Source organism: Microcaecilia unicolor, chromosome 4, assembly GCF_901765095.1.
Source record: "Microcaecilia unicolor chromosome 4, aMicUni1.1, whole genome shotgun sequence".
Classification (NCBI taxonomy): domain Eukaryota; kingdom Metazoa; phylum Chordata; class Amphibia; order Gymnophiona; family Siphonopidae; genus Microcaecilia; species Microcaecilia unicolor.
Window position 1 is genome coordinate 168,559,367 of NC_044034.1, and position 25,716 is coordinate 168,585,082.

Consider the following 25,716-nt stretch of genomic DNA (forward strand, 5'->3'; position numbering starts at 1 on the left):
AAAGAAACTACAACAGCACTAATTAAGGAAAGAAATGTAGTTGCTAGAAAATATGAGTTCCTTGAGAATCAACTCAGGAAGAATAACTTGCGACTTTTGAACTTTCCTGTCTCAACATTTATTTCCCCAATGGAGCTGTTAAAGAAATATTTCTCACAAATTTTGGGTTTCACAAATGATAATTACCCACCAGTGACAAAAGTTTATTATATAAAAGGAAAAAGGGAGATTGAACAATTACCAAATGCAGGCGAAGAACCTTTAAACGTAACAGAACTCTTCAAATCCTCTGTGATAACAGAGAGAGCTACTTTATTGGTATCCTTCGCTTTTGAACTGGATAAAATCAATGTTCAACGTATATATTTTCAACATATGAAAGAAGATTTCATGGGGGGACAGATTAAAATTTTTCCTGATTTATCATGGGAAACTCAGTTAAGGACGAAAAAACTTCTGGCCTTTAAGGCAAGAGTTTTAGCCCTAGGGGCATCTTTCTTTATTAAGTTCCCATGTAAATGTTTAATTTCTTATGAAACTAATAATTTTCTTTTTACCGACCCCATGAAACTTCAAGAATTTGTAATTGCTAAAGAAAGTTTGAGAAATCCCTCTGGGGATAATGCTGCTGTTTGATTGTATAGTTGGTTTAACCTCTGTTCTAAAATTTAAGACGATATTGTGTTTAAGTTAATTTCTTATTCTTGGATCTCACTGGTAGTGGTCTATGAAAATGAGAATATTTTCCTGTATGTTAATTTTTTGAAATGATTTAATTTCTGTAATTTCTGTTATTGTGTTCCTTTGTGAATGTTATAAATTAAAACTAATAAAGAAATCAAATAAAAAAAAAGGGGGTAAAAACAACTTGAAAATTTGAAAGTGGACAAAGCTATGGGGCTGGATGAGATACATCCTAGGATACTGAGGGAGCTCAGGGAAATCCTGGCAGGACCGCTTAAGGATTTATTTAATAGATCCTTAGAGACAGGAGAGGTTCTATGGGATTGGAGACAAGCTGATGTGGTTCCTCTTCACAAATGCGGGGACAGTTGGAAACTACAGACCGTTAAGTCTCAAGTTAGTGGTAGAAAAAAAAATAATGGAGTCACTGCTGAAGGAAAGGATAGTTAACTTTCTAGAATCTAATGGGTTGCAGGATCCGAGGTAACATGACTTTACCAAAAGCTGCCAAACAAATCTGATTGATTTCTTTGACTGGGTGATGAAAGAACTGGATAAAGGACATGTGCTAGATGTAATCTTCTTGGATTTCAGCAAAGCCTTTGATATGGTTCCTCACACAAGACTAATGAATAAACTGAGCGGACTGAATTTAGGACCCAAATTGGTGAAATGGATTGGAAACTGGTTGACCGACAGGCAACAGAGGTAAAGGATGGTGAGTAGTGGAGTGCTTCAGGGGTCGGTACTGAGGCCAATTCTGTTTAATATATTTGTGAGAGACATTGCTGAGGGGTAGAAGAAAAAGTTTGCCTTTTTGCAGATGACACAAAGATAGTCAATAGAGTGGATGCCCTGGAAGGAGTAGAAACCATGAGAAGAGATCTCAAAAAATTAGTTTAGTCAAAGGCCTGGCAGTTAAAATGTAATCAATTTATTACCTCTGGGGTATCAAATAACTTCAAGTTCTATATATGTTATAACTCTATTATCAAGAACCTTCCCAATTTTTTACAAAATTGTTATTTATAACTAAAACAAATTGCACACAATTTCAAAATTAATAAACCATATGTAAACTAGTCATTGACCAACCTTGATCAGGCTTTCTACACCTTTATTTCATGGCACTCACAAAAAAACGTCAACACATGTGCACATGTCTTTTCTTATATAGTTGATCATTGGATACCTTTAACTCATACTGATTGGCTGAAAGGTTGGTAACATTAATTTTAAAATTGTGTGCAATTTGTTGTGATTATAAATAATTTTCTAAAAATTGGAAAGGTTCTTGATAATAGAGTTAAAATTTAATGCCAAGAAGTACAGAGTGATGCACTTGGGGTGCAGAAATCCAAAGAAAATGTACTAGATAGGAGGAGAGAGATTGATAAGCACAGCTCAGGACCTTGGGATGATGGTGTCTGAGGATCTCAAGGTGACAAAACAATGCAACAAAAGAGTGGCCACAGCCAGAAGGATGCTAGGCTGCATAGAGAGGGGTTTAACAAGCAGATGAAAAGAGGTATTGATGCCCCTGTATAAGTTGTTGGTGAGGCCCCACTTGAAGTATTGTGTTCCGTTTTGGAGACCGTATCTCACTAAGGATGTAAAAAGACTTGAAGCGGTTCAGAGAAAAGCAATGAACTAGTATGGGGTTTGCATCACAAAACATATGAGGAGAGACTTGAGGATCTGGAGGAAAGTAAAGACAGGGGTGATGTGATACAGACATTCAAATATTTGAAAGGTATTAATCTACAAACAAACCTTTTCCAGAGATGGGAAGGTGGTAGAACTAGAGGACATGAACTGAGGTTGCAGGGGGCCAACTCAGCAATAATGTCAGAAAGTACGTATTCACAGAAAGGTTGTAATATACCTGGAATGCCCTCTCATGGGAGGCGGTGGAGATGAAAATGGTAACAGAATTCAAAAATGCATGGGATAAACACGAGTCCTGTATAGAAGGCACCGAACCAATCGAGCTTAGTGGTGATTAGATGGCAAAACACCAGTAATTGGGAAGCAAAGCCAGTGATGGGCAGACTTCTATGGTCTGTACCCTGATCATGGCTGGACAGATTCTGCTTCAATAGCTGGAGAACAAGGCCAGTGCCAGGCAGACTTCTATGGTCTATGCCGTTATCATGGTTGGACAGATAGTCCAATGCCGGGTAGACTTCTGTAGCCTGTGCTCTGATTGTGGCTGGAGTGATTTGGATGGGCTGGAATTGGGTTTTTATGACTTCAGGAGGACAAGGCCAGTGCTGGGCAGACTTCTATGGTCTGTGTCCTGAAAATGGCAAGGACAAATCAAGATCAAGTATACATATTTGGTAACTCATCATACTTCACGCTATGAGTTTATCTTGTTGGGAAGACTGAATGGACCATATAGGTCTTTATCTGCCATCATCTACTATGTTACTATGTTGAATGGTTTCATTGTACTGGCAGTCGAGCAGCAAAATGCCAAGAATCACATGCAGGCATTTTAGTTTATATTCAATAGGAACTGCTACTTAGTTATAGGAGTCCTTTGCTCTACAGGGTAACTATGAAAGCTAGTGTACAGTATTCCTGTGAGATATGAGGCAATTTATGATCAGTGCTGGCTTGTTGATGAATGGATTAGACCTTGCTGGAGAGATAAGTCTATTTATGAGACTTATATTATGGCCTCTCAATTGTGCTGAATTGGCTGTTTGATCATCTCATTTGGAATAATCAAATTAGCTCTTTCTTTAAAAAACATGTAGGAGATTTTGTTCACATATTTCCTACTTCAAGAAGAATGTGGTTTCTTCAATAAGATTAGATTATTTGATATTTAAAAGTGATCATTATTATTTAAAATGCTAGAGCAGCAGACATGCTAATGGGTTTTTTCAACTTTAATAATTGCTCTATTTAAATAGTAGAGTTGTCTCAGCTTGTCAGTAAGTTACTTGTGAACAAGAGGCTTTATGGAATTTTAATTCTGGGTGGATGCGAGGAGTTCTCTTATGAGATGTCAATGATTTCCCGTTCAGCTATACCCAGAATAGAGAATGGATTTGGTTTTTGTTTAGTGCGAGTCACATTCTTCAAGTATTTGAGATGCATGCATTACTCAATTAAGGAGTGGAAGAGAGCTGATTGTCAAAAAAAAAATCAATGTTATGTTGAAAATTGCTATGGAATTTTCCAATTCACCAATCAAGGCACAGCAAGCTTTTTCTTTTTGTTCAAGAAAGCATTACATTATAGTTTTCCATTTGTATTATATTCCATGGAAATTGTCCCTTTTTTAAAACACAACCACATTAGGGTTGTTTTTAAAAATAATAGGTTTTTCTTTTGCAAGTGATTATTTTATAAGTTATCTCACTAAGGAACCCTTTTACTAAAGGGTTGCCGTGTGGCACGCGGATGCTGGTGGTGGTTCCACCCCCAGTGTGCGCCATTTCCAGTGCTACAGAAAATCATGTCTGATTTTGAAGAAATTATGAGCACAAGTTATGCATTATGGAATAGGGTTAAAAAGGTTAGAGACTGATAAAGTCTGTACAGCTCTGGAAATTATCAAATTGACAGAGCGTACATGATCTCTGGGATTTATGGTCCCTGGAATTTATGGTACCTTTAGGCAGTGGTGTGCTGGTAAATGTTTAACAACAGGCTCTCTCCCCGGTCCCCCTCTGCGCCCCCCCCCCCCCAAATTGCAGAGATGGCTATAGCAGGGGAGAGAGCCTGGGGAGGGGCAATGCATTACTCCAGAGAAAAAAATTAAATGATCCCAGGTTCCAATCTAATTCATGTTTAATATGTGATAAAATGCCATAAATAAGTAAATAAATAAATATAAACTTTTAATGTTGAGCACTTGATTCTCACAGTGAACATATTCCAAACACTATAATGAAAATAAAATGATTTTTTTTTCTACCTTTGTTGTCCGGTGACTTTGTTTTTCTGATCATGCTGGCCCAGTATCCGATTCTGCTGCTATCTGTCCTCTTAACTCCGTTTCCAGGGCTTCCTTTCCATTTATTTCTTTCCTTTCCTCCTTTCTTCTTCATTTCTGGTCCTCTGCAGACTTGACTTGTGGATCCAGCTTCTGCCTATTTTCTTCATCCATGTGCAGTTTTTCTCCTCTCTTCCTTTTCCTTCATCTCATCTCCTTCCTCACTCTTCCCTCCCCTCCATCCATGTCCAGCATTTCTTGTCTCTCTCCTCCCCTCCATCCACCCATGTCCAGCGACCCTCCTCGCCCTCCACCCATGTCCAGTGACCCTCCTCTCCCCTGCCCTCCCCTCCATCCACCCACCCATGTCCAGCAACCCTCCTCTCTTCCCTGCTCCCCCTCCAGCCACCCATGCCCAGCGACTCTCCTCTCTCCCCTGCCCCCCTCCAGCCACCCCTGTTCCGGGGCAGAGGGAGCAGAGAACCAGCGGAGCCGACAGGTGCGCGGCTGCTCTCTGCACCCTCCAGCACCGTGCACCCGGGGCAGACCGCCCCCACTGCCCCACCCTTGGTGCACCACTGGCTGTATAATTCTCTCATGAGAAAATATTGAATTTGTAATTGGTAAGAAATTTGTAATTTGTAAGCAAATAAAAAGAAAATACTTTCTGATATCCTGTTTAATTAGCATTGGTTTCTGTTACCCCTCCCGGTTCAGAATGGCTGGTTCATGCTAATTGGGAGGGGATAGAGCAGCCTTTTTAATTAAAAACAATTTTCTAGTGCAGCAGTTACCCAGCAGTATTCACTTCCTGGTTATTGCTGGGTTAGCATGGGAGTCCTTATCGCCTCCTCAATGGGTGGCAGTAAGTTCTCCCCCCAAAATGGCTATGTGCAAGTGTGAACTTACTGCATGGCTATTTCTTTTCTGGCCTTTTTACCCACTGTGGTAAAAGGGGCCCTGGCATGTGGCAAAAATGGTCACTATGGCTAGTGCAGAGCCCCTTTTACTGCAGCTTCATGAAAGGGCACCTAAAAGCCCCTTATACAAGGTTGTGGTAAAAGGGGCCTTGCAGTAACATCAGCATGTGGATTTGCTGTGCACTGATGCCCCCTTTTACTGCAGCGGGTAAAAGGCTTTAAAAGAAAAAGGAAATGGCTGTGCGGTAAGTGAACCACTTGCCGCATGGCTATTTCCCAGGGAAGCCCTTACTACCATCTATTTAGGAGGGGGTAAGTGTTCCCAAGCTAATCCAGTGGTAACTGGGCAGCATGCAGGGCTGTCTGATTACCACCAGGTAAGCCCCTAGTGCTAAAAAAATTTAAGTATTCTTTTCAGCGCGTGTTGGCTGGATTGGCGTACAGCAAAGTGGCTGTACAGTTACCACTGCTTTGTAAAAGAGACCCTAAAATTATTTTGTGGGGAGTTTAAAAATTAAGTTCCATTGATGGTACTCCCTCTCTCCCTCCACATTTAGTTTTCATATTAAAATTAACTTTGTGGGGGGACTTATGATTAAACATCTGTCAAGCCGTTTATGCATGGCAGTCTTTAAATGTATGCAATATCCTTAGTGGTTTTATTTTAACAGCAAACCACACCTTGCCTTGCAGTAGGTTGCAACCCTAACACATACACACCCTCCCACATCACTCCAGAGGCATAGAAAGGTTAAATCTTGAAAGAGGCTCTCTTTCCTGGGATGGTGCGGCAGGATGTACACAAAAATAGAAGCTCAAACAGTTTATGTGTGACACTGAAGAGTCAGAAAAGATGCACAGGGAAGAAATAGGCAAAACATTATTAATCAAAACCCCTTCACAAAAGTTATGTGTTTCTCTGAAAATTGTGCATATATACAGTTTTTAATCTAAATAGTGTTTTAGAGGAGAGAAAGAGAGCAGCAGGATATCATAAAAATGTACATTAGGTGTTTTCTTATTGGTGTTCACTCAATTGACATGTCATTTATTTCAAACATTTGCTTTAAAGTATATCAAAAAAATCTCCATTGGAAAAAGACGAAGGTCACATGAATGCATTGCACAACTGTGGCTGGGTCTGGGCAATGAAGGTCTGCTTTGAGGGTCCAATTTAATCAACAAAAATAAGGGATGACCATCTATATAGTTTTTTTTTTAAGACAAGTTCCTCATTCCTAATCAGGAGTGCTGGTAACTATCCTACCCATGGTTCCTGAGGTAATCATAGTTATTGTACAACTAGGGCAAATCTGTTGACTCTCAAAATGTTCAAAGTGTTCACAAAGGTGGATGTGGCTTCTTTAGAACCAAAGGCATTCCATGTCCAGCCACAGGCTGGTGAAAGGGCTATGAATGCTGCTAAATAAGTAGATAGGAAACAGAGAGGGAAAGTTAGTTCTCAGATAGGTGAGTAGGAAAGATAATGAGACACTCTTGAAGTGTAGAAGGACATAGAATAAAATAAATACAATGGTTTGGGGACATATCCAGGCACAAAAGTCTGTAGGAGATACAAGTATACCAGATATACTAATACAAATGGGTGCCCCGCCTTGAACACTCTTCAGGTAGTGTCTTGTGGTAGACATCATAGTGCTATCATATAGGTACTAATGCTCTTTTCCTGCATTGATCTCTGCATGTCAATTTCTGGTGCTTCCTTGTGTGAACTTTCCCCTCTAAATCCCCATTAATTGCAGGGTAAACCCAATCCAAAACTACACATGGAGGGGCATAATTGAACGAAAACGTCTATCTCCATGGGCGTTTATCTCCGAGAACGGGTCCGTGAAGAGGCGGACCGAACCGTATTTTCGAAAAAAATAGACGTCCATGTTTTATTCGACAATTTGTGAGCTGGGCGTTTTTGTTTTTCAGTGATAATGGAAAATGAAAGCGCCCAGCTCAAAAACGAATAAATCCAAGGCATTTGTTCGTGGGAGGGGCCAGGATTCATAGTGCACTGGTCCCCCTCACATGCCAGGACACCAACCGGGCACCCTAGGGGGCACTTTTACAAAACAAAAAAAAAAGGTAAAAGAGCTCCCAGGTGCATAGCACCCTTCCCTTGTGTGTTGAGCCCCCCAAATCCCCCTCAAAACCTACTGCCCACAAGTCTACACCATTACTATAGCTCTAAGGGGTGAAGGGGGGCACCTACATGTGGGTACAGTGGGTTTGGGGGGGTTGGACGACTAAGCATTAAGCAGCACAATTGTAACAGGTAGGGGGGGATGGGCCTGGGTCCACCTGCCTGAAGTCCACTGCACCCCCTAACAACTGCTCCAGGGACCTGCATACTGCTGCCAGGGAGGTGGGTATGACATTTGAGGGTGAAAATAAAAAGTTGTGAAACGTCATGTTTTGTGGTGGGAGGGGGTTAGTGACCACTGGGGGAGTCAGGGGAGGTCATCCCCGATTCCCTCTGGTGGTAATCTGGTCATTTAGGGCACTTTTTGGGGCCTTATTCGTGAAAAAACAGGGTCCAGGAAAAGTGCTCTAAATTCTAGCTACAAACGCATACTTTTTTTCCATTATTGGCGAAAGGCGCCCATCTCTCCTCGGCTGATAACCACGCCCCAGTTCCACCTTCGCCACGCCTCCGACACGCCCCAGTCAACTTTGTACGCTTCCGCGATGGAGTGCAGTTGAAAACGTCCAAAATCGGCTTTCCATTATACCGATTTATTCGTTTTTGTGAGATAAACGTCTATCTCCCGATTTGGGTCGAAATCTAAGCGTTTTTCTCTTTCAATTATAAGGTGGATGGTATATCATCAAGGCTTCATGGCACAAAAACAGCCCATGATGCTGAAGAGGCACAAAGCACCTTCTGGGATGCCCTTGATGTAGCTTGAAGAGATCTCCAGAATCTACCATTGCTTACTAGAGACTGCATTTTGAGTACTGTCTGCAATTCTAGTCGCCAGACCTCAAAAAAAAAAAAAAAAAAGAGATGTAGCAGGATTAGAAAACTCAAACTTTCACTATACAAGTTTATACTACCCATTGGATCGTCAGGTGGTGGGCTGAGTAAATCACTTATTACTGCCAAACACCGAATTCCTCGTACATCCAAAAATGATTTTTTTCTTTCTTCTTTTACATGTTTTAAATATTCCTTTACTGTCTTGGAGTTTAAATATCGATCAGTAGTTAGCTTAATTAAACACTTCTTGAGTGCAGGCAACCTCTCAACATGATATCATTTTTTGTATCACTGAATCAGGGATGAGGCATTATATACACTCTGAATCAAAATACTTCTTTCTCTATATTGTAGTCTCCATTATGGAAGAATATTTGAAATATTTAAAAGAAGAAAGCAAATTAAGACGTTTTGGGTCCATGAGGAATTTGGTGTTTGATTTATTGATTTATTTGGCCCACCATCTGATGATCCAATGGGTAGTTTAAATTTGTATGGTGAAATTTTGAGTTTAACAGTGATGGTGCTTTCCTATTAAAATATATTTGAATACCACATTTTGGGAGCTGGAGGGATTAGAAAAGGCACATAAAAGAGCACCCAAATGACAAAGATGATGGAATGACTCCTCTGTGAGGAAGGGCTAACGAGGATACAGCTCTTCAGCTTGGAGAAGAGACAGCTCAGGGGAGATATGATAAGTCTACACAATAATGAGTGAAATAGAATGGGTAAACACAAATCAGTGGTTTACTCTTTCAAAACTACAAAAATTAAGGAACATGACATGTAGTTAGTACTGCATTTAAAACAAATCAAAGAAAATATTTTTTCACTCAACATACAATTAAGCTCTGGAAATTGTTGGAGGATGTGGTAAAAGCAGTTCCTATAGCAGTTTAAAAAATGTTTGGAGAAATTCCTGGAGGAAAAGTCTAAAAAAAGTTATTAAGGTCAACTTGGGGAAAGCCTCTGATTCTTCTAAGGATAAGCATCATGGAATTTTGTTATATTTTGGAATCTGCCAGTACCTGTGATCCAGATTGGCCACTGCAGGGAACAGGATACTGAGCTTGATGGACCTTTGGTGTGAGCCAGTGGGGCAATTCTTATGTTCTTATGACTATAGGGATCACTGCTGCCTCACACTGTCTGACTGAGATATCACCAGACTGAAGAGATCTCCAGTGCCTGATGCTACCTGATCAAGACAGCCTGGGGCTAAAGTGTTTTGCAGCTATGACTCCTGAGGCAGGCGGTTGTGGTTTAGACTTTCACTTTCCTGTTGTGGTTATGGTGTTGGCAAAGGTGGTGACACAACACAATTTTGCAATTCAGCAAGCATCCAGGAAAAGCACAAGATGTCTGTACTAGCACCTCCTTACATACCCACCCTATTTAGAAAGTCCATTCTGTACAAATAGCAAATTCATTAGGACTATTGAATTATGAACACAGTATCTATTCCTTCTGTTTAGTTGATCCTAGTAACTGTTTTCTTCTGGCAAAATATACTGAAGGACTTTCTTCATTTTGGATGAGAAATGTTTATGACATCAGAACTTTAATTCCTCTATTTGTGGCCCTTTCTACAGCTTAGCATGTGTTAAATGCTGCATGTCCTATTTTATAACTATGTCTGTTAGTGTGCACTAAGCTTTAATAAAAGGGCCCCTTCACTGCTAAGAATAAGTTGTCTAGGGTTACCGCTGTTTCAGAGGAGAGAGAGAAGTCTGGTGGAGAGTTTCAACTTAATTTAAAAAGAAAAAAAGTTATTTGTGATACTTTTTTTTATTTGACCAACTTAATAGATTTCTGAGAGCTGTACTATTTTCCTCAGTTCCAAGCAGAATGAGCAGGTCACGGCAAAAAATGAGGCTGCTTGAATATACCCGTAAATCACAGGCTCATGCTTCCTTATCATCCCGAAGCAGAGCCACTGGTTTCCTGCAGCAACTCCAGGCTAAATTCTGAGGCAAGAAAGTTCTGAACCAACCAGCGCACATTTGGAGTGAAGGAGTAGCCTAATGGTTAGAGTAGTGGGCTGAGAACCTGGGAAACTGAGCTTGATTCCCCCTGTGGCTCCTTGCCATCCCAGATAAGTACCCAACTCTCCATTGCCCCAGGTACAAACCATAAATTGGGAGTACACTAGGGACAGAGAAAGCAACTAGATATGATAAACATAAAACTACTTTGGTTAGACCACAAAAAGGCAGTATATCAGATCCATGGCCCTTTATTCTCCTTCCCCCTCCAGGAGCTGCCAATGCCCACCTGGTGAATGGAAAAAGCAGATTCTAACAAAGCAGAGCTAGACCTGAGAAGGGATCAGTTTAGCATGGGGTCAGGCAAACCTTTTGCCTGACACTCTCCACTCCTGCCAATTCTCTTCCAGATCCTTCCTGAGATTTTGATAATGGAGCTTAACAATCATGATTACCTCGACATCATCCCTTCCAGAACTAATCTGTGTATGTTACAGTTGAACATCATAAGGTAATTTTATAAAATATGCATGATCACGGGTATTGTATGTGCATCATTTACAACCGATCAAGAGCAGATGTAAAGCAGCATTGCAGAAAGGACGTGGAGATGGGAATTCACATGTCCAAGTCAGGGCATATGGCATTCTCACACTATTCTACAAGAGGCTCTGCCGAACATAGAGTCTCTTGTAAAACAGAAGCCAGACAGCAGATCCCAGATTCTCCAAGTGCAGAGGGAGTAGCAATTTGACAAAGCTGCAATCCGACTGGGAACCAAAGGAGTAAGCCCGCAGTACTCATTGTTCATATGTTAGAGCAAGGGTGTCCAACCTCAGCCCTTGCCAGTTCAGGTTTCAGGATTTCCCCAATGAATATGCATGAGATCTATTTGCATACAATGGAGGTAGTGCATGCAAATAGATTTAATGCTTATTCATTGAGGAAATCCTGAAAACCTGACTGGATTGTAGCCCTCAAGGACTGAGGTTGGTCAACCCTGTGCTAGAGTGATTTATCTTTGACAGATCAGAACATTTAAGTTGTGTTGGACTCTAACATACCAAAGGCGGGGTGGTGGGGGCAGTCCATACTGGGCGCACTCAGCAAGGAGGTGCACAGAGCTAGGGGTATGGCTGTTGGCTCTTTTGGTCCTCTGCCCTCTCTGATGTCAACTTCTTGTTCCAGGGCAGGGGACTGGCAAAGCTGACAACTGTGCACCAGTTCTGTGAACCCCCTTGCTCAAAGGGGGGGGGGGGTGCTCCAACCCAGGTGGCATCTGAGGTAGGTACGCCGCAGGTGTTGGAACCTCTGACCCAGGCATTTTGCCAAAACACAGCCCATGTTGGGTCATCCAACTGATGGCTTTCACCCCAGTTCTTGAGGTCCATTGTGCTGTTTTTGTTGTTGTGTGTTTCTCACTGTGCTTTTGATTTCTTCTCCTCTGTTGCCCCATTGAGAATTACACCAGAATTACACATCGATGTTTTTAAAAAATACTCATACCAGCCAGGGATTTATATGAAGGATTAAGGGAGTCATTCTCATTAATTCCATGTAGTTTATTTCTACCTCCAAAATGAAACCAACTTAAGAATGCAACTTCACAATTTAATTGACGGCATTTACATATGTAGGTTTGTAACATGGGGCAGGTACATGTGGAGGTTGCAAAATCACCATTTTCATATGCAGTGTTATTCCCAGAAATTTGTGCCAGCCGAGTGACATAAAGGACTGGGGACTGAGGAGTATTGAACAGGATTATAAAATGTTCTGTAAGTTATCTGGGTGGTCAGTAAAATCAGTGGAGAGCCCACTAGGGGCAGTGAATAAATATAAACTGCTTTAGTTATGTTACAGAAAGGTGGTATATCAAATACATGGCCCTGACTCTTACATATAGTAACATAGTAAATGACGGCAGATAGAGACCTGTACGGTCCATCCAGTCTGCCCAACAAGATAAACTCATTTTACATGGTCTGTTACGTTATCCATTCTAAAGGTACTGGGCTGAACACTGCATGTGGAAACTGCCAGTTTCATTTTTGAATTGCACTTTCTAGAATAGCTGTGCCCACTGCATGTGCCTGCACATTCACGTGCAATCCTGCAGGTATTTTAGAATTGGCCCTGCGTCAGTTCCAATCTCTACATTCTGTGTAAAATAATGCTCTAGTGTGACCTATGTCTTTTTGTAGAATACTTATGTACATTGCAACTCTATCCCAGCTCCATCCAAACTATGTCTTTGGGAGTACCTAGTACCTACACACTGTGTAATCCTTGTGGCTCAGGCTAAATACAAAATCACTTGCCCTCTTTGTTTCTGCTATCCAGGCAGGGAATCTCCTGGCCTCATACTCTCTTGGTGATTCTTCTTTGAGCATATAAGTTCATGTGATGTTGATGGTGTGTATTTATTTATTTATTTGTTACATTTGTATCCCACATTTTCTCACCTATTTGTAGGCTCAATGTGGCTTACATAGTACCGGAGAGGCGTTTGGAGACTCCAGTGTAAACAAATATAAAGTGATGTTGTGGTAAGATAAAGTTCATGTGGCACAGTCACATTAGGGAATCGTACAACGGAAGAGTTGTGTTATGTCCATTACGTACTTTAATTTTGTTGTGTTGCAGAGATCAGGCATTTATGCTGGATTGGTAGGGTATGCCTTTTTAAACAGGTTAGTTTTTAGTTTTTTCCGGAAGTTTAGGTGGTCGTACGTAGTTTTCAAGGCTTTTGGTAATGCGTTCCACAGTTGTGTGCTTATATAGGAGAGACTGGATGTTTAAGTTGATTTGTATTTGAGTCCTTTGCAGCTTGGGTAGTGCAGATTTAGGTACGTTCGTGTTGATTCGGATGTGTTTCTAGTTGGTAGTTCGATCAAGTCTGTCATGTAGATAATTTTGTGAACCAGAGTGCAGATTTTGAAAGCAATGCGTTCTTTGATTGGGAGCCAGTGTAGTTTTTCGCGGAGGGGTTTTGCGCTTTCAAATCGCGCTTTTCCGAAGATAAGCCTAGCTGCCGTGTTTTGAGCGGTCTGAAGTTTCTTTAATGTTTGTTCTTTGCATCCTGCATAAATTCCATTGCAGTAGTCTACGTGGCTTAGTACCATTGATTGTATCAGGTTGCGAAATGTTTCCCTCGGGAAGAATTGTTTCACGCGTTTTGAGATTCCACATTGGGTGGAACATTTTCTTTGTTGTGGATGTCACTTGACTCTCTAGTGTTAGGTTGCGGTCCAATGTAACGCCGAGGATTTTCAGGCTGTCTGAGATAGGGAGGGTGTAATCTAGGGTGTTGATAATTGTGGGGTTCTCCGCGTTGTGTTGGGATGAGTGGATAAGACAGTGTGTTTTTTCTTTGTTGAGTTTTAGTTGAAATGCATTTGCCCAAGAGTCCATGATGTTCAAGCTGATCTTGATTTCGTTGGTGATTTCTGTTTAGATTTGTAAGGAATGTATATTGTGACATAGTCTGCATAGATGAAGGGGTTAAGGCCTTGGTTGGATAAGGACTTGGCTAGTGGGGTCATCATTAGGTTGAAGAGGATCGGTGATAGCGGTGATCCTTGTAAGCATGTATTTGACTAAGCAAGAATCAGAACAGCAGAATTGGAGTCACTAGGGAGAACAGAGGTGGCAGTGCAGGGTGAGGTAGGGCCTGTAGATTTTCCTCCTGGTTGTGGAGGAGGGTCAGGAAAATAGGTCTGCTGTTTATTCTGCCGTGCATGATTTTAGTGTTTGTATGCTTAATTTTTAATTGTTGTGTTTTTACTGATTGTGTTTGCTGTATACTGGTATAGTTTTTGTTCTCCACGTGGTAGCCTTTGGGGTCTGAAAGCATCACCATATTTTTAATAAGCAGTAAGATTCAGAGATGGGAGGGGTGGGTCAGGAGGGTGAAAAGGAGCACATGAAAGTGGGGGAGGAAGGGGAGAGTGAAGGAGCACAAAAAATAATCTGGAGGGGAGGAGGGCAACACCACCATGGAATGGAGGAGTAGCCTAGTGGTTACAGTGCCAGGCTTGACATCCAGGGGTGCTGTGTTCAAATCCCACTAGTGCTCCTTGTTGTCTTGGGCATGTCACTTAACCCTCCATTACTTCAGGTACAAGCTTAGATTGTGAGCCCTCCAGCAACAAAGAAATACCTTACATTCCAGAATGTAATTCATCTGAAAAAGCTGTGAGCAAAATCCAAAATAAACATATGAAGTATTTCTACCTTAATACGTTTGAAGTTTGAGAAGTGATGAAACTGCATTGTAGACCGCCCCCCCCCCCCCCCCCCCCCCCCCCCCCCCCAAGAATTGAGACCTGACTCACAGTAGAAAACATACATGAGACCTTCAGAACTGGTTATTCTTCTTTAGCTTTAGTGAGAGGGGAGAAACAGTACTGGACAAGCAGAAGCAGGAAAAAGTGTAGCATGTGAGTGCCTGTGCACCCTAGTGAAAGAGATACTGGAAGTGTCAGGCACCCAGGGGGTTACAGTTAGACAGGAGGAGACCGGCTCACACCCTGCTCTCACACCATGGCAAATCACGCAACCTGGCCTCTGACCATCCATGTTTCATATTGAGCCAGAAGGCAGTTTCAAAATCAACATGACTACCACTAAAGCTCCAGAAGTCCTGAGAAAACAGGAAGCTTAACTACCACCACAGGAAGTTGTGTATTCTTGCTTTGTCTTTTACACTTACTCCAAATGAGAAAAACAAAAATGATTGCAAAACCTTAACAGAACAGCACTGTAGGCAATGAAAGGATGCAAACCAAGAGCCCTAATAGAACAGTCCTCTGCAACTCTTGTGTGGCTTAAGGCTCCAATATTTGTTTTGCTCAATAAACCATTGAGAGCAGATAGATAGGTCTTTAGAAGTCCATCCTTAGGGTATGCGATTGATGTGATACTACTGCTTCACAGGTTCACAGGGTAAATTTGAATCAGCAGTTCCACTGATTTTGAAATTACATTGGCTCTCATTTGAACCTCGAACTCAATTTAAATTATGTATGATGATTTTTAAGGTTTGTTGTTTGGTTGAGTGGGCTACTCTCTTGCATAATGATTCCATACACAAGACTTGAAATCAGATGCTTTTATGTTTTTCATTGGTAAAAATGCTGTTTAATTCTGCATTATATTATCAGGCTACCTCGATTTGGAACACTTTGCCATCTCCCATAAGATCTACCAATAATTATCTAACATTTCATAAGAAGTTAAAAACTTGGTTATTTAGCACGTTTTTTCTCATCTGATTACTTCATTTCACTATATGAGTTATTGCTGAAGCGTATACCTTCTCCTGCTTTAGACTTAATCCTACCCACCCTACCCCTCTACCCACCCACCCCTAGAGTGACATGTCTTATATAACCTCCCTATCAACCCACTCATTACTTTACCTCACCCATTTCTATTCTTCTATCACCTTCTCGCACTACTCCAACCAGAGTTACACCTAATCACACTGACCACCCTTCAACATCTTCTGTCCTTCTGTGACTGTTCTCTTGTGCTTGACTGCTTAAATATTTTAAATTTAAATGCTTTACTTTTTGTCTATTAGATTGTAAGCTCTTTGAGCAGGGACTGTCTTTCTTCTGTGTTTGTACAGCGCTGCGTACACTTTGTAGCGCTCTAGAAATGTTAAATAGTAGTAGTAGTATATTGTAAATTAGTCTTATGACTTGAAATTCCTGGTAGCGTATTGTCCAGTCTTTTGTTAATGTAATCTGCATAGAATTGTATGGGTGTTTGCAGAATAGAAGCAATGCATAATATAACATATGGATAGTATCAAGCTGAAACTATGACTGAGCAGCCCATTATTATCCATATAAGAAGGAACTGGGGTTGGGGGCAGGGCGAGGTAATTTGGATAACATCTAGATTTAGTTTAGGCCTGAAGAACAGTGACTACACTCTCCATATATTCAGTACCACACCTATACAGGATAGTGGTACTGAGTAGACATTATAATTTAAGCACCAGTCACTATTCTGGCTGAAAATCTGGCCCAGTACAGAACTTAACTGTAGATAAAAGACAAGCCCAGTGGGTCAGTGGTGAAAACCTGTACCTTGGACCCTTGAGTGTTAGGTGTGAGGCTCCTCTGAAGGACTTTTCACTTTACCACATGGGTCCTGTAGGGCAGTGCTGCTCAAACTTTCATCCAATATTTATTTATTTATTAGGATTTATTTACTTTTTTAAGAAATACACCCATGGTGGTATACAGCAAGAATAAGTTGAACATAGGTAATAGACAATTCTTGCTTTGTCCATATTTATTGGTCTCAAGAGCAGTGGCGTACCAAGGGGGGGGCGGTCCGCCCCGGGTGCACGCCGCTGGGGGGGTGCCGCGCGCCGGTCAGCGTCGTTGGTTTCCATGCTTCCTCTGCCCCGGAACAGGAAGTAACCTGTTCCGGGGCAGAGGGAGCATGGAAACCAACGAAGCTGACCGGCGCACGGCACACCCCAGCGGCGTGCACCGGGGGGGGTTCTTTCACCGGGGTGGGGGGTGTCCCTTCGCCGGGGGCGATCCGCCCCGGGTGTCAGCGCCCCTCGGAACGCCACTGCTCAAGAGTTCCTGACTGTTAGCTAACAGAGTTTCATGGGTACTTAGCTCCCATGAAACTCTGTTTCTTGGTGTTTGTCTTTTTATTTTTGTTTTATTCTACTTTTTCAATTGATGATTGTCTTTGTTTGCTTTACTCTGCTTCTTAAATTGATGATTGTCCTTTTCGGATATTGTATACTACTTTGGTGTTGGTTCACAAGGTGATTAATCAAGTTGTTGTCACATTGCCATTGACATTTGCAAAAAGTGATTCTGAAGTTGTATTGTGTAGGTAGAATTCAAAACCAATCTAGTTCCCCTACTGCAGAGTTGGACGGCTGGATCAAAGGTTTTGAAAATCGACAGATACTCATTGGGTTTGTTGTGTTATGGGGAGAAATATGTGCATTTATTACATTTACAAATATATGGGTATATTTTCCAGAATCTTATTCAACCCACAGATAGATATAGCAGGGTACATTGGTACTGTCAAACCCGCATAAATTTCAGCAAAGTTTTAAAGTAATTTTTCTTTGAATTTTGTTATAACTCATGGAAGCAGCTATATGTCTTATTTCTAGGCAGCTCACAGAAAATTGAATTGAATAAAAGTGATACAGAAAATGAGAACTATCAAGTCTGAGCTACACTGTGAAATGGAGCTGGCCTGAACACACAAATGTACACTAACAGTCTGTCCTTGCTGCCTTATCATTGGGAACATATATCAGTGCTTCAGGCACACCTAGTCCCAGGGCCGTGCCAACACAGTAAGCGTGGTAAGCGCTTCAGGGAGGCGCCTGCCTTCAAGGGCGCCGCGCCGTCAAGTTGTATTAAAAAAAAACCTTACTCCTCCACTCCATCCCCGATTCCCCGGCGCTTTAAATTTACCTCGCTCCGCCTCTGACGTCTGCGCAGCGTCAGTGAAAGCGCTGCCTGTCTGACGTCTCTCCACCAGCCTTCCCTTCGCTCGTTCGTTCCCTCTGTGTCCCGCCCTCAAGGAAATGAAGTCAGAAGAAGGCGGGACACAGAGGGAACGAACGAGCGAAGGGAAAGCTGGTGGAGAGACGTCAGACAGGCAGCGCTTTCACAGACGCTGCGCAGACGTCAGAGCCGGAGGCGGAGAGAGGTAAATTTAAAGTGCGGGGGGCACACGCCAACTGATGGTCTGCAGGGGGCGCCAGAGACCCTAGGCATGGCCCTGCCTAGTCCCATCAGGTTTTCAAGATATCCACAATGAATATTCAGGAGATAGATTAGCATGCACTGCCTCCTTGATATGTAAATCTATCTCATGCAGATTCTTTGTGGATATCCTGAAAACCTAATGGGAATAGGTGTGCCTCAAGGGCTGTGTTGAGAAGCACTGCCATATAATGAATACATCCCAAATATCAATGTGAAAAACTGGGGGTCTCAGAGCACTCAGGTATCTGTCTTTCCACATAGCAAGGCTCTGTCTCTTTCAGAGAGCTAGCAGGGCCTGGAAGGGACAGACCCCTGATATACAAAAAGACAGATCAGCTTAAAGGACAGAAGCTGATCAGTAACAGGAAGGACTATGGTAAAAAGCTTAATATGTTTTATGTTCAGTTCTGTACATTGTAGTCACTGAGCAATATTTTCACACAGATACTGAATTTTATCTAATGGTCACCAGCTTTCCAAGATCCTTTTCCCAGCATATTATATTACACACGTAATGAGGGTACATGATAGATATTATAGGCTTTTTCTGTTCTTGCTCCGAGAGCTCTGATACGCCCTGTTTTCACATTTAAATTTGTGATGCATATAGTATAAGGTACCACTTGTTAGTGAGCAAGCTGTTATAATTGTACAGAAAGTGAGATGCCATTAGTCAGGTTCTTCAAAAGACCAGACAATCATTCAGAATGAATTCTTTAACAGTGGAGAATGAATTTAAATCCTGAAACGTTAATGGCTGAATCTGGAGCTGATTTTGATCTATGAATCTCAACCCATTTTCCTTAATGAACAATATTTGTTCATGCAAGAAGTTTGCTTTTGACTCTGCATAGGCAGCTAGGAAGCCAATGTACTGTATTCCTCTGCTCTTCTCCTCAAAGCTTGCTGCAGTTTTGTGGGGAGCTATGAGATACACTCAGCAGCATTATCACCATTATCTGCTTTCTGAACAATGTTGTATTGATATCTTTACTAAGCTGCGTTAAGAGTCTATGCGCACCAAACACACACCAAAATGGAGTTACCGGCCAACTACCGTGTGGCTCTTGTGGTAATTTCATTTTTGGTGTGTGTCTGAAAAATATTTTTTATTTTCAGACGCGCGCCAAGTGGCATCTGATGCATGTAGGTCATTACCGCCCAAATTCTTTACCACTAGGTCTGTGGCTGGCGGTACGGCCTCAGGCCCGAAATGGACACGCAACAATTTTGATTTTGCCGCACGTCCATTTTTGGCAAAAATTCTAAAAAGGCCTTTTTTACAGGTGCGCTGAAAAATGATTCTGCGCGCGCCCAAAACCCACGCCTACACTACCGCAGGCCATTTTTTCAGCACGCCTTTGTAAAAGGACCCCTTTGTAAGCAGACCCACATTTCAGAGTAAGTTGCTTGTTTGTTCATGGGTTACCAAAAGTAGTGATGAGTGGTCTGTGATTAGGGTGAAGAGAATCCCATAATAAAAAAAGGTGCTAGAGCTTACGTCCCTGTATGGCAGCAGTGTTTCTCAACCCTCTCCTGGAGGCACCCCTAGATGTGCATGCAACAGGTATCCCATATATACAGATCTATCTCATGCATATTCATTGTGGTAATCCTGAAAACATGACTTGCTAAGTATGGTTCCAGGAGATGTTGAGAAGCGCTGCTGTACACAACAGCTATATTCTTTTCTTTTTCTTCTGGTTTTGATATTTGTTCTCAGAAACTTGTGTAACAAAATATCTTTGGTTGGGAATCATCTCTCTCTGTAATATATATTGCTATATATCTATATCTAATAGTAGACAGGGCTGGACCTTCTATTAAGTGACTGTGATTTTCACACATGGCTCCACTTTTCTGACCTCCTTTTTAGTTCCTACTGACTTATACAAATGAGGCCCTAAGAGAGTCTCTGCACATGGCTTCACATCCCTCTGCATCCCCCATGGGCCACCCCTGATAGTGGATGGAGGTGAAGGCTGTCTGTTGCCATCCCAGGTCTTAGCTCCAGATTAAGCATACAGGAGAATATGCAGGCTTCAGTAGATCCTTTGACTGAAAGATGATAGGGTGTGAGGGAAGTAGAATATCTACCATGGCAGTGTTTTTCAACCAGTGTGCCACAGCGGCTCTCCAGGTGTGCCACAGTCAAGAGGGGATCCCATGGGGAACTCCTCTGGCCTGCCCTTCCCTGGTTCTGCAGTTGTATGCATTCTCAAGAAACTGCAGCCAGCTCTCAGTCATGATTTGGCCCTGGTTCAGCAGCACTTTCCGCTCCACCTCTTGTGGAAGTGTATAAGCCTCTCGGTGACCACCTCTATACCTAGGGTCCTCCAAGACATCCAAATACCACCTCCTCCTCCTCCCTTCAATAATTCTGCCCAGGCTGATACAGCAAGGCTCACACTGACACAATCATGGGCCAGCAGCATCAGAGGTCACCTGATCTACTGGCACATGCATGTGGCGACCTCTATATACAGCTGGCCCATACATAGCCTGTGCAGAGAGCAAGTGTGGTGCTGAATTACTGAAGGGAGGACTCAGAGGACTTGCACAGTGTCAGTTAATTATGGTTTGTTACCAAAGCGGTAAGTGTTTGATGTTATGAGTCTCAGATGAGAATCTCAGATGAGTACTGATAGGGGGGCTGGAGTGTGGGTGTAGGGAGGGAGGCTGGAAAAAATTTGGATGGTATATGGGTGCAGGGAGGGGCTGGAAAAAAGATGGATGTGTGGGTGCAGGAAAGGGAGCAAGAGTATAGGTGCAGGGAGAGAGGCTGGAAAAACAGGTTGATAGAGGAGGGGGACTGGAAAAAATATGGATGGTATGTGAGCACAGGGAGGGAGCTTGAAAAAGATAGATGGTGTATGTGTGCAGGGGGGCCTGGAAAATGTAGATGGAGGGAGGGGTGCTGGAGTGTGGATGCAGGGAGAGGGGCTGAAAAAAGGTGGATGGAGTGTGTGTGCAGAGAGGGGGCTGGAAAAATATAGATGGTATGTGGGTTCAGGATGAGGGCTTGAAAAAAGATACATCATGTGTGTGTGCAGGGATGGGGGCTGGAAAAAGATGGATAATGTGTGTGTGCTGGGGGGCCTGGAAAAATATGGATGGTATGTGTGTGCAGAGGGAGCCTGGAAAAAAAGATGGATGGAGTGTGGGTGTAGGGAGAGGGGCTAGAGTGTGGGTATAGGGAGAGGGGCTGGAAAAAAAGGTAGATGGAAAGTGGGTGCTGGATGGGGGCTGGAGTATGTATGCAGGGAGGGGGTGAAGAAAAGGTAGATGTGGAGGGGCATAATCGAAAGGGGCCTCCCATCTCTAAGGGTGCCCATCTCCGGGAACGGCTATGAGAATGGGCGGCATTGGAGCCGACTCTGTGGGTGCTGTGGGTGCTTGAGCACCCCCAATATTGAGAAGATTCCTTGTATGTGTCCAGGGAGGGGTCATTTCCATTGGGCTTAGTACCCCCAATAATTTTGAAAAGTTGGATCCTATGAGGGGCGGTCCCAACCGTATTATCGAAAAAGATGGGCGACCATCTTTTCTTTCGATAATACGGTTGGGGATGGCCAAATGCCTAGGATTTGGGCGGATTTGAGATGGCCGGCCTCGGTTTTCGGCGATAATGGAAACCGAAGGCGGCCATCTCAAAAATGAACACATCCAAGGCATTTGGTCATGGGAGGGGCCAGGATTCGTAGTGCACTGGTCCCCCTCACATGCCAGGACACCAACTGGGCACCCTAGGGGGCACTTTTAAAAATAAAAACAAAACATTAAAATACCTCCCAGGTGCATAGCTCCCTTACCTTGGGTGCTGAGCCCCCCAAATCCTCCCCAAAACCTACTCCCCACAACTCTACACCATTACCATAGCACTTATGGGTGAAGGGGGGCACCTACATGTGGGTACAGTGGGTTTTGGGGGGGGTTTGGAGGGCTCCCATTTACCACCACAAGTGTAACAGGTGGGGGGGGGGGATTGGGCCTGAGTCCACGTGCCTGAAGTGCACTGCACCCACTAAAAACTGCTCCAGGGACCTGCATACTGCTGTGATGGAGCTGGGTATGACATTTGAGGCAGGCATACAGGCTGGCAAGAAAAGGTTTTAAAGTTGTATTTTTTTTTGGTGGGAGAAGGTTAGTAACCACTGGGGGAGTCAGGGGAGGTCATCCCCGATTTCCTCCGGTGGTCATCTGGGCAGTTTGGGCACTTTTTTGGGACTTGGTCGTGAAAAAAAAAAGGGTCCAAAAAAAGCGGACCAAATTTTCGCTACGGCCGCCCTTCTTTTTTCCATTATCGGTCGAGGGTGACTATCTCTTAAGCACGCCCCGACACGCCCCTGTCCCACCTTCGCTACCCTTCCGATACGCCCCCGGGAACTTTGTTCGGCTCCGCGATGGACTGCAGTTGGGGGCGCCCAAAATCAGCTTTTGATTATATCGATTTGGGCGCCCACGGGAGAAGTGCGGTCATCTCCCAATTTGGGTCGGAATATGGCCACCCTTCTCTTTCGAAAATCAGCTGGATAGTGTGCTTGCAGAGAGTGGAGATGGAAAAAAGATAGATGGTGTGTGTGTGTGTGCAGGAAGAGGGGCTGAAAAAAAGGTGGATGGAGTATGGGTGCAGGAAGGAGAGCTGGAAAAAACATCACCAAGCACAGATTTCACACTGATTTATTTTTTTTAAAGATGAGAGTGATGGATGGAGGGGGGGATTTGCTTTACAATTGTTGTGTTTAAATGTATGCTATTTGTGGCTATAAAGATAATGATAAGAATTTTAATTATTGAACTTTAAACACAGTATTTATACTTGTTTGTTAAATTATAAAATATATATATCCTTGACAAACTGATGGTGTGTCTTGACAATTTTTGTGGTTTCCAACTTTATTTTAGACTTTCCTCTCAAAATGTGTGTTCCAACTTATCTCAAACCATCCCTTGATACTGCATGCCCCAAGCATTATGTTCCTGTGCTGGTCTGATCACATGTCTCTTCTCAGGCTGGGCCTTTCACATGCCTGCTGTATCTGTAAAAGGCAGACTACTCCTTATTTTGTAATAGAATGTAACATTACCTGTTAACTCATTGCAATTTCAACAACAGTACCAAAATCCATCAGAAATCCTACATGCATCCCCAATCTATTAAAAGAGAATAAATGTATGGTTCTAAGATGATTTTATGAACTTTATTTTTATAATGATTCATAAGAGATATTAGAATGTTTCACAGCATCATGTATAATTTTGGGTTCTCCAGGACAAACCAGTGGCATAAGAAAGAGCACCTCAGTCACGTATATATATAACATTTTATGAACTCCAGAAAGATTGACACAATGAACGTATTACAGAGAGTGTTAGCAGTAAATTTGCAGTAAATTTGCAAGACTGAGATCACATATCCTGGCTTAGAAATGAGATTTATTACTGTCATGGTCCATGCAAAAATAACCCATTTGGAGACATTGCCCCTGAAAGAAACAAAATCCTGAGTGGTATAGAACAGGTAAAAGTGAATCAGTTTTTCACTCTTTCAAAAAGTACAAAGACTTGGGGTCTCTCAATGAAATTGCATGGAAATACTTTTAAAACAAATAGGAGGAAATATTTTTCATTCAATGAATAGTTAAGCTCAGAAACTTGTTGTCAGAGGATGTGGTAACAGCGGTTAGCATATCTGGGTTTAAAAAAGGTTTGGACAAGTTCCTGGAGGAAAAGTCCATAGTCTGCTATTGAGTTAGATATGGAGGAAGCCACTGCTTACCCTGTGATTGGTAGAATGGAATGTTGCTACTATTTGGGTTTCTGCCAGGTGCTTGTAACCTGGATTGGCCACTGTTGGAATCAGGATACTGGGCTAGATGGACCATTGGTCTGAACCAGTATGGCTATTCTTATGTTCTTATTTAACAACAAAGATCAAACACTATCAATCAAAATACACAGAAGTCATTCTTATGCAATCAATGCATTTGAAAATGGTTGTTCTACAGAGGTCATAGATACAATATCTCTTTCTCAAAAGCTTGTCCTATGCTGTGCTTTATAATGGGAAAATAGATAGCGTCAATATAAAAAAGAAAAGTATTTAAATGACCTAGCCAGCACAGATCTGTCTTCTGCAAAGCAAACACAAAAGAATTTCAATAGGACACTTCTAAAAGTTTACCTGTGGTGGATGCATAGTCAGGTGTGTGTCCATGCTATCTCAGTGGTAGATGCTTCTCTGGAATGATAAGTTGGACATCTTGCAGCTGACGTCCTTTCCAGAAATAAGAATGGATCCCATGAATCTCCCATGTAGAAAAGATGCAATCATTTGGCCTGTCTCCACTGACCAGTGTTACACCTTTTTACCACTCTCTACTCTTCCCAGTAGTCACAACTTTTCTCTCAAGAGACAGTAAGAGCCTGATCTTTGAGGTTCTTTTTAATAATGACAGAGTGAGGGAAAAAGATAATTCTGCATTTCATGATACTTATAAAACAAAGAGGGAAGTCAATACTGAAGTGAAAAAAATGCTTCCTTTCTTCACACTGCTGAGTTGATAGGCGAAGTTCTTTTTTACTGTTAGTGACTTCGCCATAGCTGTTCTGAAATGTACTGAATTCAAATAGAGTCATGGGATTTCTGTCTTTTTCATGTTATGTGAAAAATTAGCATAAGAACCTTTTTAGCCTTTCCTCATATGGAAGAAGTTCCATCCCCTTCACCATTTTGGTTGCTCTTCTTTGAACCTTTTCTAATTCCGCTATACATTTCTTGAGATACGGTGACCAGAATTGAATGCAATACTCAAGATGAGGTCACACCACGGAGTGATACAAAGGCATTATAATATTCTTGGTCTTATATTGCATCTTTTTAATTCTATGCTATTCCATGTTATTTCAAAACTGCATGCTAAGGCCTTCTTGTCCTAGTAACACTTGTTCTAGTAACACTCACCCTGGGATTCAGCAGTACTGACCACTGTGGAAGTCAAAGAAAAAACCAAAGAAAAAAAAATAAAATTACGCAACACACTCCCTCAGCATAACACCAAAATCAAAAACTTCATCAATGGTCTGGACTCAACCTCGGGAGAATACCCAGCAGACCGTACCTGGTCAAAATGTGCTCTCCTCACTGTCAAATCAATTACCCAAGCGATCTATAGATTCTCCAATACCCACTGCAAACTGGACACCTGCCCCAGCCATCTACTCAAATCTGCCCTCAATCGCCTCATAGTAGACCTCACATCCTATCTACAGTGGTGGAAATAAGTATTTGATCCCTTGCTGATTTTGTAAGTTTGCCCACTGACAAAGACATGAGCAGCCCATAATTGAAGGGTAGGTTATTGGTAACAGTGAGAGATAGCACATCACAAATTAAATCCGGAAAATC

The 25,716-nt window shown here is 42.3% G+C and overlaps 1 protein-coding gene across 1 annotated transcript in view; it reads right to left on the reverse strand.

The window, feature by feature from the left end:
* Positions 1-24,764, reverse strand: part of SPI1 (Spi-1 proto-oncogene) — a 101,205-nt gene extending 76,441 nt beyond the window's left edge. The window contains exon 1 of the mRNA XM_030200922.1: positions 24,493-24,764. Coding sequence (XP_030056782.1) covers positions 24,493-24,525 — 33 coding nt within the window. The 5' untranslated portion in view covers positions 24,526-24,764. The remainder of the gene's footprint in view (positions 1-24,492) is intronic.
* Between the last annotated feature and the right edge of the window lie 952 nt (positions 24,765-25,716).